This window comes from Antrostomus carolinensis, unplaced genomic scaffold, assembly GCF_000700745.2.
Source record: "Antrostomus carolinensis isolate BGI_N321 unplaced genomic scaffold, ASM70074v2 scaffold3107, whole genome shotgun sequence".
In the NCBI taxonomy this organism is placed as follows: domain Eukaryota; kingdom Metazoa; phylum Chordata; class Aves; order Caprimulgiformes; family Caprimulgidae; genus Antrostomus; species Antrostomus carolinensis.
The window spans coordinates 57,480-71,135 of record NW_010327861.1 but is presented as its reverse complement, the minus strand read 5'-3'; the positions used below and the strand labels follow the sequence as shown (position 1 = coordinate 71,135).

The window sequence follows — 13,656 nt, the reverse complement described above, 5'->3', positions numbered from 1 at the left end:
TCCTGACATGTGGTGTTCTGTGTAAAGGTACATGTGGTGGCTGATTTTACAAAAGTTTGAGGAATTATATTTGCCAAGTTTTATAGAGAAAATGGTTTGTCATAGTTGGAGCCCAGTGGTCCTGGATAATATTTCTTCAATTTACCTTTTCTTATGCACTCTGTAACACAGGCTGATGTGTACTAATGTGGCAGTTCAGGAATTCCACAGATTCAGCACATAAAACCATTTAATTAAAGAATATAAAACCGTTTTAGCTGTATCAGTGCTCATTTTGCTACTTTTCAAAATATTTTGTCCTACTTTTATATAGGAAAGCATACTACTCCCTGTGCTGATACTGCAACCCCTTGAGTTTACATGTTTTTTTCTTCTCTTAAAGAACAAATAAAACCTTTGCAAAATAATGCTAACCTTTGCTCTGCTAGTGCCCTTGAGAAATTCCTTTGCAGTCATAATTCTGTATTTGAATTTGGGTATAAGGTTTAGTGATTTGAGTACTACAACTTCTGCATAAATATTACGGTGTAAAAGTTATGTCCCTCATGTTATTGTGTCTATTAATGCTTCTTCAAAGTGTTAAAGCCTGAAAACTTGTGGTGGACTAAACTGTAAAACAAAAGATCTTTGAATGAATGGGAAACTGTACGTCGAGTCTTAAATAAGCCCTGTTTAAAACTGTGTTTTAACTTTTTCTACAGAGCACACCTGCAACGTCGATACCAACAGTGCAAGTACAGGGCCAGCAGATCAATTTGCAGCCACCTTCGTACACTGCAGCAAGTCAGCATGCAGAGCAAATGAAAAAACCTGGACAGAACTTCATGTGTCTGTGGCAATCTTGTAAAAAGTAAATGGCTCCTTTATTTAACTACCTTTTACTAATACGTAACAGATGCTTGTATATAGAAGGAGATTCTACAAGTTCTATCCGTTCTGTTTCCTTAAGTTACCTTATACTTTGTCAGTGGGGAAAAGAAAAACTGGCAAGTGTTAAAGAAGCTGAAGCTGAGATGGGGAAGTGCAAGACATTTAACTGCTCTCAGTTATACTTCTGAGCATAAAATGGGTATTGTGTAGCTTTCTTTTAATATATTGATTCTTCAGTAATAAATAAAATCTTGTAATGTAGTTAAGTTTAAAAAGTTGCTAGCTCTGAAGCTTGTTCTCTGTACTGCAAAACCAAAAATAGTCACTATACTCCAGTTACAAATCATGTCTTGACATTTTCTTATGTTTCCAGCTTTTAATCTTTCTTGTGTTTCCAGTTTTGCAAGAGCAGGGTGTTGCACTTCTATGTCCTGGTTAGTCTTATTTAGACTATGACTAATTATAGTAATTATGATACCATTTGTGTGCCACAGGACTCCATTGTCATGAAGGGAAATAAAAAGGAATTTAGCCTTAAGACTGGACAGCAATGAATAGACTTTTTTAAATTTTTTGTTGTTCTCCTTAAAAGAGAGAGGAGTGAGCTAGCAGACTTTTGGATGTAGTCTTATAAAAACATGATACTACCCTTGTTATCAATATGTATATCTTGACGTTGATCTTTAAAAAAACATAGGTTTGTGAATATGCTTATTTTTCAGTGAAGGGTACAGGTTGGTGAAACAAAGGCAGTTGTCAAATAGCCACTTTGGAAACAGTGAGAGATTGGATAACATATAGGATGGGCACGAAAAAGAGTGAGACACTTTGTTGTTAGAGAATTAGACAAAGAGAGAATAAAGACAAGCTCATTTGGCAGGAAGCTGGCAGAAGTGTGTAGACATACAGAAAATTGGCATGAAACAGTGGAGAAGTTCGGATCTTTGGAACTGGTGGTGACAGTGAGGCATTTGAACAGAATTAGAGGAATTCTGAAGGACAGTTAATCTGTAGACCTCTGAAGCTGTAATTTCTGTTTCTTTCATTCCTTAAAAACATAATTCAAAGATTATTAAGTCAATTCAAGACATATGGATTTTGGATGGGACTCTGCCTGGTACTGTACAGATCTGGTGCTTTTTAAATAATTGTCCTGTTTTCACCATAAAAATGATTTTTGTTTATTTGATAGGTGACACTTCTTTATGTAAGAAATACATGTTGGCTCTACATGTATTTCTCCTTTACTACTAATAAACACAACCACAGAGCCGTACTATACTGGCTGATGTGTAAACACCTGTGTTAGTACAAGAGTGGATTGTACTTAAGTGGAAATTAAAAGCTGGGACTTCTTAGTGGAAGCCTTGCCAGTTTATTCCACCTTGAAGAGTTTTGCTGAACTACAGTTTTGAAGCATATGTTAGTCACCAACTTTCTTCTATGTCTAAAGTTATGTAGGATGAGTTGTGTAGAGTTGAGGTGACATCTCACCATGGAACAAACTGATGTCACATGTGAATTTAGGACATGAATATGTGCAGACAAATTGTGGGTCAGGAGGAGGAGCAATACAATTACCTTACATGATCTGTCTTTTTGTAAGCCTGTCTTAAAATATTATCCAGTAAGTTTTCCTGAGACTAAAGTTAAGGGCTCCCATATTTTACAAGTTGATCTCTACGTTTTATTTCAAAGATAGTGTATTATTTCTGTTGCTTTAGTTTATCTTGTTATTACTTGCTGTACTGTTTTTGTTAATGGTTAAGTTTCATTATTTTCAAGAGCCTTCAGAGATTTTTGCATTGATAGATTGTATTCCATGTGACACACAGCTCTTGTTCTTATACTGTTTCTCATTTGAAAAATATTTATTTCAGTCCCAGCCTAAAACCAGTTTGGATAAACATTATACTCGGCGTTCTCTGTGATGAAGAGAGAACCAAAATGTCAAGTTAGCCTCTTCCTCAAGTGTACATTGTTTATTCATATTCCTTCAACAACCTGATTAGAAACAGGAGTAACAAATCTCCTGTAGGCTTTCTGCTTCTAACAGATATAAAGAAAAAGCTGGAATTGCTAGCTGTTATTTTAGCTGTTTTATTTATATAAAACTCTCAATCTTAGCTGTTTTTATTGAGGAGTTTAAGCAGGAAACAAGAAGGTTCTTTTGACTGGGTCATTAGTCTATGTGAACTTCACATCCACTACTTTGTTTCATTCATGATTGCTTAGCATTTTTTTTTCCTGGGTGTTAAGCAGGCAGGTTCGTCATAGTCAAATGATAGAACAGTTTTTTTGTAGTGTTGACAATTAACTGGAAAGATACAACAGGAGGCAAATTTGGTACCTGTTTCTCTATGCATGTTCTTTAGTTTTTACCACATATTAGCATTCCCTTCCAGGATGTGTTGCAGAAGGCAGTGAAGGCCTTCAAAAACACTTTATTGAAAATCAGAATAAATAGGAAAAAATAAAATAGTATGTTCTTTTCCTACCCATTAACTTGGCTGCTGCAGTCAGCACCATTCTAGCGGTATGGGTGTGGGTTCTGCTGTTCTGTTTTTTAGAGCTGAAATAGGAAACATACCAAAATTTTGAAATAAAATACATCAGATGTAGTAGCAGAAGACCACAACCAGATCAGGCCTAATTATGCAAATAGCTGTCATGATTTGCCTCTCGCAGATGTATTCAGGTTTAGTGTCTGAAGTGGAAGCAAAACTCTAGAAGGTGCTGTAAGCATGCTACTTGGCATTGAGGATGCCACAGAAAGTTGGTGTCTTCCTTTGAAGTTCAGCTGTCTGCAAGTACTGCTAATTGTATTCAGCTTAATTTCAAAGCTGCTCTTTTGTTTCACAGGTAGGCAGGAGATGTCTGCCCTTGAATTGCTTTGTATTTAAAAAGTAAATTGGAAATGCTATTGAATACCCACTGCCTCTCAAGTCAGCTGTTAGTTTAATGTTCTGTTCAGCAGCTGAACAGAATGATGGAGAAATAAGTGGGAAACAAGAGTCTAGACTCAACTGACCACATTCTCAGTACTTAAGCTTTTTTTTTTTATTACTATGTTTAGGTGTTTCTTTAAGGAAAAAGTTTTTTCTCTGCAAAATGGTAGTAAATCTGAATCTTCTTAGATCAGTGATTGAAGTATAACACTGAATGTATTACACAGTGAATGAACAAACAGCTGAAATAGCTTTATTTTTCTTAAAGCCTTGCCATGTCAAATAAAATGTTATAAACTACATTTCGGGTTTCACTTATGCCATGAAATTTGTTTCATCCATGACAGGAATTATTCATAAATGGGTTGGTGTCAGGCTTAAGTTTACATACTGACATTGCCCTTTATTGTGAAAAGACAACTTTCTGTCTTCTGAAACATCAACTCTTCCTGTTGAGCCAAATGTACATGTAAAACATTTTCTTTTCTTTTCCTTCTATGGGCTATCTGGACCAACAGCAAGAGGCAGATATTTCTCCTTCCCAGCTTCCCTTCAGTAAGGGTTGACTGGCACAGGAAAGATGAATGCTTTTTAAGAGAGTATTGTTTATTGCCTGTGCAGAAAGTAATTGCTGTATTACAGGTGGTTATTGCAGTAGGATTCTGTTAATAACTTAAGAATTAGCTCTTTGACATCTTTATGCGGTTCAGGTAACAGCATCTGTGCACTTGGGCCTGCATATCGATTGCAGGTGTGTTTGCATAACGGACAGTATTGGAATGAGTAGCAGGATGTGGAAAGAGGTGGCTGGATCAAAGCACCCACTGAACTGCTGTTCTTCTGCTGAGAGTTCGGAGTCAAACTTGTCCATAAGTGACTGCTGTAGGTTTAAGATGTTGCTTCATCCTTGATTGCTTGCTGTAAGTCTCTGGAGATCATCTCCCTCTTGGCACTGTTCAGCCCAGTGAGTTCAGTCAAACATCTTAACACAAATACTTTTCTTGTTAACTGAAACTAAAATACTGGCATGTGAACTGGAGTGGCTGAGGTACGTGCATGTGCTTCCTCTTTGGTAAGACTGCTGTGCCAGTGGCATCTGTCCAGCAAGTGTGTGAAGACAGCTGGTGGTAATGACTTCCCAAATGGCAGCAACTAGGTTTCTAGACCTCTTCTGTCCAAGCCTTAAGTGGGTGTTGATGAGCTGGGTTAGTTGTATTGAAATGAATTTGAAGCAGCTAAGTCTTTTGGGTTTTGGCCATTTTTTTTCTATTGAAGTGAGGGATGTAATTTGTAACACTTGAGATATGTTCTAAGGTGTATCTAGACTAAAAAAACCCCCACACTTTGTCATTCACTATTTTCATTTAATATTTTTTGAAATATAGTGGTTCTCGTTACCATCTGATATATGTTAAAATAACACGTCTTTTGTCTGTGTGACAATATGAAAATATAAATCGTAAGAACTGTTGACTCATCAGTATTTTGAGGTGGCATTCACAGTGAGTTGTAACTTTTCTACCCCTTTGAAATGGAATAAAGCCCTTATTGGTCTGAACTAACTCTAAGGTTATGTCACATCTGAGCTCTCACCAAACAGAACATACATAAAACGCAAAATACGCTGTCAAGTATTACAGGGCCAGGTTTAGGACAACTTAATAATCTTTTGTGTGGATGCAGAAGCATTTTGTTTTCTGAAGTGTCCTGTGCTTCGGGGCTGTCAGCAGGCAAAGTGCCTAGTTTGAAGTTTTTGAAAGTCATTTAAAATTTGAGGTTTAAGCGAAGGTGTTAAAAAGGGTCACATAAGGGACATTTTTAAGCTTCTGTGTGCATCAGGAAATTACATCTACCCATTTTCCTGATATTTAGAATTCAGATGATAAAGAGCACTAATTTTAGATTGATCTCTTATTCCATCACTTTTCAACAAGTGGGCAGTATTGAGAGCAAATAGGATGAATAGTGTGCATCTCTTTTTCCCAGTTGAAGTTTAAATAAGGTCTAATGACTGCCAGTAAAAAGGAACAGGAAGAGGAATACATGAAAACCAACCTTTTTAGCTGTTTAGTACTGTATTTTGCTTTTATTGCAGAGAATGGATCTGTTGGAATTAACATGGGTCACTTACTTGGTAAAGCGTGAATAGAAAAATAGAAGTGTGATATTTCAGTAAGATCTGGCAAAACCAGTAGCTCACTGGTTATCTATGTTCATGTTTTTCCTTTTAAAATGTCACAGTTTTTCATTTATCAATGCATGTCTCATTTCAGAAAATAAAAATGTTTAGCCAGTATGGGTTTACATTTGTGATATTTGTGCTTTACCATTAACTGAAAAAAACCTTCTTAAATTCCCCTTCCCCTCTTTTCGTAGGTGGTTTCAAACACCATCACAAGTTTTCTATCATGCAGCAACTGAACATGGAGGAAAAGATGTCTACCCAGGGCAGTGCTTATGGGAGGGATGTGAACCTTTCCAGAGGCAGAGGTTTTCCTTCATTACCCATTTACAGGTGCAGATTTTCTTTCATGTATTACTTTAGAAAATAGTAGGAATTTCATGGTAAATTTTCACATGCCTTTCTCACTGTCTTTATCTTTACCCCAAACAGGATAAGCACTGTTCCAGAGATGCTTTGCTTGCAGGATTAAAGCAAGATGAACACGGACAAGCAGGAAATCAGAAGCCTTCCAATAAGTAAGAGACCTGAGCCTCATTAGCAGTAGTGAAAATAAGAGGATTATAAATTATTGGAAGAATTTGTGTATTTATAACTTGGGTTATCAGTTGAAACTCTGCATATGTAGAGTCTATAACAGTAATAAAATTTGAGGTCCATTACAGTAAGACAAAATGGGCAAAAGAGGGAATAGATCCTGATGTGGGAGATGTGGTTGCAGTTATAAAAAGAACAGGTAATTCTTGAAGGCATACAGATCAATATTCTGACAAACATCGTTCTCAACGTATTCTGATTTTTCTCAAGTGGGCAGCATTTTATAACTTTTATTGTAACAGGAGGGTTGTTTGTAATCCAAACAGAAAATTGTTTGTTGTGTACAGTTCAACAGTTTCATACAGCTGAGATGGATTGTCTTGTAAGTTGCTGTATTCTTTCCACTTTTGTGGTCTAAATTTGGTCTGATTTGATCCAGGGACTCCTGTAATAAACTTCTCTTTAAACAAGCAAACAAGGTAAACCAGCTCCTCTGGGTCTTCTAATTTTGCGCTGCTACCTGGCATCAACTTTGGCTCTCGTCTTTCCCAAAATGATTTCAACCATCTGGAATTAATACTGGAGAGCACAGCCCCATCGTGGTGGGGTTGTGGGAATGGTTATGTTAATATTGGAGTTATTCCGGGCTCAGCTACTTGTAGAAATGTATTAAGACTAGGTCTTTGCTAGTAACTAACTGTAATCTTTGTTGCAAGCTAAAGACATAATTACATGGTCCCAGGCAGGTTGTTGCAGTCTGTTCTGTGGCTAGTTACATTGCTGTCTAGCTGCTGGAGGCAGCAGAGAAAGTTGAGTATGAAAGCCGAGAAATTTAGTTTGGGAGTCCTTTTATTTTTTAATATAAACAAACTTCTTAACACAGACTTACGATTGCTTTATGGTGCCTTGTTTCATTACACTGAACAACATTCAGACCTCTGAAAACCACAAAATGAAGAATGATGGTAATGTAGTCTTAAATACTTGGTAAATGGGAAGCGTAGGGCTGATGCCATCTACTAGCAAGTTGTGATCTCGACTCTGCCTTTTCAAAAATGTTCCATCACACAGATAACACATCCACTAGCTCTGTGTCCTCACAGGCTTCTTTTAAAATCGACACAGGTACTTGTATTAGAAAAAAAGTTCATACAGCCTCTCTTCTAAGGCAGAATTCCCTAATTAGGTCAGATGCAGAAAGTAGGAATCTATATGCTTAACTAGTTCTCACTGAAATATTGAGACTGCAGCATCACAAGATAGTGAGGATGTGATTTCAGAATACAAGTTGAAATAAGATGATTCCACTACTCAGAGTAGAATGTTTAGACTCTCTCTGCCATCCCTTCTTCCTTCTCAGGACTATGCACTGCTTACACTGAGAGAACTAGCTTTAGTTTTTGTTGGATTGCATGATAAATAAACTCAGTTTTTAAAAAAACCTAATCAATCAAAAAAGTGGTTTTGCCAGATGTGTGGAGTACACTTACCTCACAGTCAGTCGAACACCAGTACAGGAGGTGGGCTGGAACAAAAGGAAGGGATGAGACTTTTCTGTCAGCACTCATACTCATGACAGTTAATACACTCAGCTGTTCTCTGAAATCACAGAGGTTCCCAGTCTGTTACTCCTACTCTCTTCCTTCCATTACTCCTCTCTTACCAAAAAAGAAATCAACAAACAGGAGTATTTTGATTATATGTAATGTATAAACCACGTAATCTTACAGCGCTGCCACAGAGTTATGTTCACACAACTGAAAAGGGCATCTGGCTACAGGAGGGAGATGAGACTTGGTAATTTGCTTTCCAGAATCAGTGACTCATCAAATGAAACCCTAAGCTCGCTCCAGCAGGTCACCTCGAGTTGGCTTACACAGTCATGTGTGAAAGTTGACTTACAAGATTTTGGCTTAATTTACTTTTTGTTGAGTTCTAGAAACTTGTCAGACATGTCAGCACACCACTGATAGGCCATATGACTAAACTCTTGTATGGAACTGAAACAGCTTTAAAAACTGGTGCTGAGAGGAAGCACGTGTAAGTCATCAACTTTTAGGCATTAATTAGGCCAACTTTCTTCACTTAATCCCTCACCATTTAGTAAAACTACACCTAACAACAGGGCTACCCAGTTTGGAGGTGGAGTCACCTTCCCTGGTGGTGTTTAAAAGATGGGTAGACAAGGTGCTTAGGGACATGTTTTAGAGGTGGAATTGGTAGTGTTAGATTTATGGTTGGACTCGGTGATCTTAAAGCTTTTCTAACCACTATGATTCTATGATTCTACCTTGGAAAGTGCAGATAGAGTGAGCATTATTGGTGCTGGAAGTAAAATCTGGAACACAGTGTAACAAACAAGGGCCCATTTTCCTGATTATCATTTCTGTCTGTCATATCACCATACATACTTGAAAAAATCTGTAATGGCTTTTGCTAGAACCAGGTAGGCAAAGTTAAGCTGCATTACAGAGTTGGTTGTATACCTTAATTCTGTATTTCTTTGCTTTTAAAGTTGTGTTATATTAACTCTTCCTCTTCTGGTTTTCAGAGGTAGCTGAATATTGCATTCTGGAAGGTCAGGTAGCACTAGCAATTAACTGTATGTTGACTGTAGCTTTGTGTATTTGGATCTTTTTGGATTCACGTTAATTTTTTTCCTTGTTGCCACTGAAGCAAAGGTAGAAGCGTGAGCTGCCAAAAATATTCTTCATGCACTATGGGAATGGGCAGGAGATAACTTTAAATCACAAGATGAATGGTATGGTTTGAAGTTGATAGTATAATTAAAGAAATTAAAGAAATTGAGATGTTTCTTGATAGAGATACTTGCCCGCAGACCCAAGTCTGTCCACTTGATGTCTCCAGTAACTTTTTATCAACTTTGATTTTTCCAAAATCAAAAAGAGAAGACAGTCTTTTAATATCTTCCTGATTTATAGCAATTGTCCCTTTTTCAATATTTCTAGAATCAAGGCAATAGTACTTCAGCTTTCTAAAACATAGTACGATAGCTGTTGAAGAGCGACATTTGAAACAGCCTCCACTGATGAATCCTTGTTCTTCTCAACATAAGGAAAACATAAATGTCCCAGAAATTGCAAATGAAGATGATAATTCCTTTACTGTGGTGCTCAGTCTCTTATAAACACATGTCATTGCCCAGCAGTTTCTTACTTCAGCTCCTACCCTTCTCCCTTTACTTCATAAAGGTTTTCAAACTCTTTATTTCCATCCAGGGGAGGATGACTATGATTATGAGCTAAGTTTCTAGGGAGGAGTCTGTCTGTTACTACTTCTTAATTTTCTGGTTTTGTTTTAAAACCACTCATATGAACCCTTTTTTAAACTTTTAACTAGGTTTCCTTGTTGTTAGAATTTCAGATTATGAAGAAAGTCTCTCTGAATAGAGAATTCGCGTTTCATTCTTAGAATATTCACTTACAGTGAAAGATGCCTCAATAATACTCTTGCAGGCCAACTTTCATTTTAAAAAATTGAATATTTAAATTTGATTTATGCTACCTTTGCAAGTAAGTACTACTTGCACTTCTAATCAGGTTCTACTAGAGTATTAAAAGACTTTATAATAATATTGTCCAGTGCATTCAAGTGTGGTGATATTTTTCACTATTGATACTGCAAAACTTTCCCTTGAGATGTCAATGAGTCTTACTCATTAAGTGAAGTTGCATATTTATACATTCTAAACTCTAATTGTATGAGTAATTTCAAAGTTTTACATGAAATAGAGCTTTGACTTCAGTGTTAATACTGAAAATGGAGAATTTGCTTCTGCTATGTTTATTTGTACTAGCTTTATCAAATACCCTGCTTAATTTATTAATATCAGTCTGAAAGCTGCAGTAACAGGTAATTGGTTTTACAAATGTTTGATCTGATTTAACAATTAGATGTTTTGTGTCTTAGATCATAACTTAATAATGTTACTTTATATTACCCCTCACTAACCACAGTTAATATGTATTTTTTATTGTCTTAGTGTCTAATGATCCCAATGAGCTGTGTCAGGTTTTGAATAACTATATTTTAAGGACATTCTCTGGCCAAATTTCAGATGACATTTCCATAGCTGCTATCACAGTTCCTGTTAAAGCATGTCTGATAAAGTATTCCTTTAAATAGGTACACTTAAGGAAGTGGATATGTCATTAGTACAATATATTACTTCTTCCTCGTGAATGTTGTGGCTGATGAGCAGTACTTCTTCAAGAGAAGTGGTTTTTCACATAAAATAAAGCCCATGACTCTTCTGAAGGCTTTGCAATGAAGTTTATCTCTGTGGAAACAAAAGGCAAATCACTTATCAGCACCAAATTTTAATGAATCTTTGTGTCTCTGTTCAGATAGGTTAAAAAATTGTCAAAATTAATTTTCAGAGTTGTTAATCTTCTAGAAAATGGTGCAAAGCTTATTTTTATTAATTCTTTCTTTACTAATGTAGGCAGCCAGCTGTGGGGGGTACTGCCTCTACTCCCAGAGCACAGAAGGCCATTGTGAATCATCCGAGTGCTGCCCTAATGGCATTAAGGAGGGGATCAAGAAACCTTGTCTTCAGAGATTTCACAGTTAGTATTGTTTGATTCAAGTATTAGATATTAATTGTTACCTCCTACTATGGGGCTTTTACTTTTATTTTTTTCTCTCTTTACTTTTGTAGGATGAAAAAGAGGGACCAATAACTAAACACATCCGATTAACAGCTGCCTTAATATTAAAAAATATTGGTAAATATTCAGAATGTGGTCGCAGGTAAGCATCAGATGATTCTTCTCATACCAGTGGGCAATGTTGTTTCTGTTCTCTTAAGTACCAAACAGTAGGTAGGTTTTACTTATGCTTAAAAAAACCCAGTAAGTATATTGACAGTACAGTTTCTGTGAGTTCTGCACTGTTTAGTTCTCCACACAAGTGCTCAGCATCATCCTACCCAAGACAGTATTTGTGATCCAGATTTTTGAAATGTGTCTGGTAAATTTGACAGTTTACATTTTTGGAGACAGATGAGAGAAGCCTTTGCTGCGGGTCTGTCGCTTTTCCTCCTGAAGGCAGTACTGTGTAACTCTGAAAATTAATTCTTCTGTAAGCAACTTCCCACTGGCAGTACTCTTTTCTCTCAACTTGTGAAAGGGGCCAGTGAGCTCTTGTGAACATTTTCTTAAGCTGTGGAGTGACACACATTTGCATTTCATACTTGCTGCCTCTCTGTTGCTTTCCCCTCCAAACTTGAGTTAACTCCAATAAATGACTCAGCTTTCTTCTCACTTGTAGAAGATCCTTCAGTAGGTAAACAGACCAATACTGACTTGTGGTACTAAGTAGGAAATGTTCTTTACGATGCAGAAGGAGTAGTAGCTACTTGCTGTGCCAGTAATCACCATGCATGCCCCTTGTGTTTTTTCCAAGAAATTACAGGCTGAGTGTTCTCTTGGTTTTGTTTTCACTGTTTCAGCTTCATAATGGCAGAAGTAATTATTTCTAATAAGAATCTGTTAATTTTGTATGTTCTTCAGAAACCTGTCAATAGGGAGGGATTTCCTAGTTGTAGTTCTAAACAGTTTTGATAGTGGTTGTAGAAACCCTCCTGCTGTCTTCAGCTACCTAATTGGGGGCTGTAGTGAAACACAGAGACAAATTCTTCTTGGAGAGTGCAGGGGAAAGGCATGAGGGGAAATGAGCAGAGGTTGCAGCAAGGGAAATTCCAGTGAGATATTGTGAGTAAAAAAAATAATCACAAGAGCTGATTGAACATGGGAACAAGCTCTCCAAAGGGGCTGTGCGGTCTCTGTCCTCTTAGATATTCGAAACCCAACTGGATGTAATTTTGAGCAGTATGATCTAGCTAAGGAGTTGGCCCTGCTTTGAGCAGGAGTTGGAACCTTCCAGAGCTTCCTTATTAACCTGAATTAGTCTTTAATTTCAGTGTTCTCAGATTTAAGAAATCTTTAGCTCTTTAAAGTATAATATTAATGAAGTATTTTTGTAGCACTTTTCTAATGATTAACTCTGAATGTTCTTGTCTCTTTTGGTGTCCAAAACCCACAAAAAGTTCCATTAAGTCAAACATGGAACAGGTTTTGCTATTAACTTTACCATTGGTAGCATCCTAGAGTATTTTCCTCTGCCAGGTCCATTATGTATTGGATACAGTGTTCCACATATTGATAAGGTGTTTGTGGGATTTTCTGTCCTGTAGTATACCCTCCTTCTATACAGGTGTTGGCGTTACTCATGGGCCATAATGGCTTGAATTTAGTTTTTGCTGTTTAAGCGCTCAGTTTCTCTCAGAAGATGTGTACAAGTAGATACTGAACAAAAGAAGGCTCAGTCATAGAATCACAGAATGGTTTGGGTTGGAAGGGACCTTAAAGATCATCTAGTTCCAAGCCCCCTGCCATGAGCAGGGACACCTTCCACTAGATCAGGTTGCTCAAAGCCTCATCCAGCCCAACCTTAAACACTTCCAGGGAGGGGGCATCCACAGCTTCTCTGGGCAACCTGTTCCAGTATCTGACCACCCTCACAGTGAAGAACTTCTTCCTAATATCTAATCTAAACCTCCCCTCTTTCAGCTTAAACCCATTTCCCCTTGTTCTGTCACTAACTGCCCTTATGAAAAGTTCCCTCTGAAAGCTTTTCCTCATTCACTTTTTTTGAATTAAAGAACATGATGAGGCAGAGTCTTCCATTCTGACAGTCTGCTGGAGAACAGGGAAACCTTACCAGAGAGACACCCTCAGTAGTGGTGGGCGGAAGCTTTCTTAGCTACTGTACAAGCATTTGCCTGAGTCATCTCATAGTTGGTTACATCCACACTTCAGTTATTTTTACTTTAAGCTAGCAAGCTCAGGTACTGCTAGCAGTGTAGCCAGCGGTGCCAAACCTGATTCAATATTGAGCTGATTTCTTGTCTGATTAACATTTTGCTCTGAACTCCTTGCTCTGCCAGCTACGCCGGTGGCAGTGAGCATGTTAATTAGTTTGGAGCTGGTCATGGCCGATGGGGGGAATCTTTCGTCCGAGATGCGTGGTTTTACTTCATCTGTGCAAATCTCTTGCTGCTCTCCCCCACCCATTTATAGCCTTGCAGGACTTTGA

The 13,656-nt window shown here is 37.5% G+C and overlaps 1 protein-coding gene across 1 annotated transcript in view; it reads left to right on the top strand.

Annotated features, from left to right (window-relative positions):
* The window catches only part of ARID2 (AT-rich interaction domain 2), a 66,502-nt gene that overhangs the window by 51,862 nt on the left and 984 nt on the right, over positions 1 to 13,656 (top strand). The window contains 5 exon segments of the mRNA XM_010172014.2: positions 702 to 850; positions 6,195 to 6,333; positions 6,433 to 6,518; positions 11,003 to 11,126; positions 11,219 to 11,310. Coding sequence (XP_010170316.2) covers positions 702 to 850; positions 6,195 to 6,333; positions 6,433 to 6,518; positions 11,003 to 11,126; positions 11,219 to 11,310 — 590 coding nt within the window.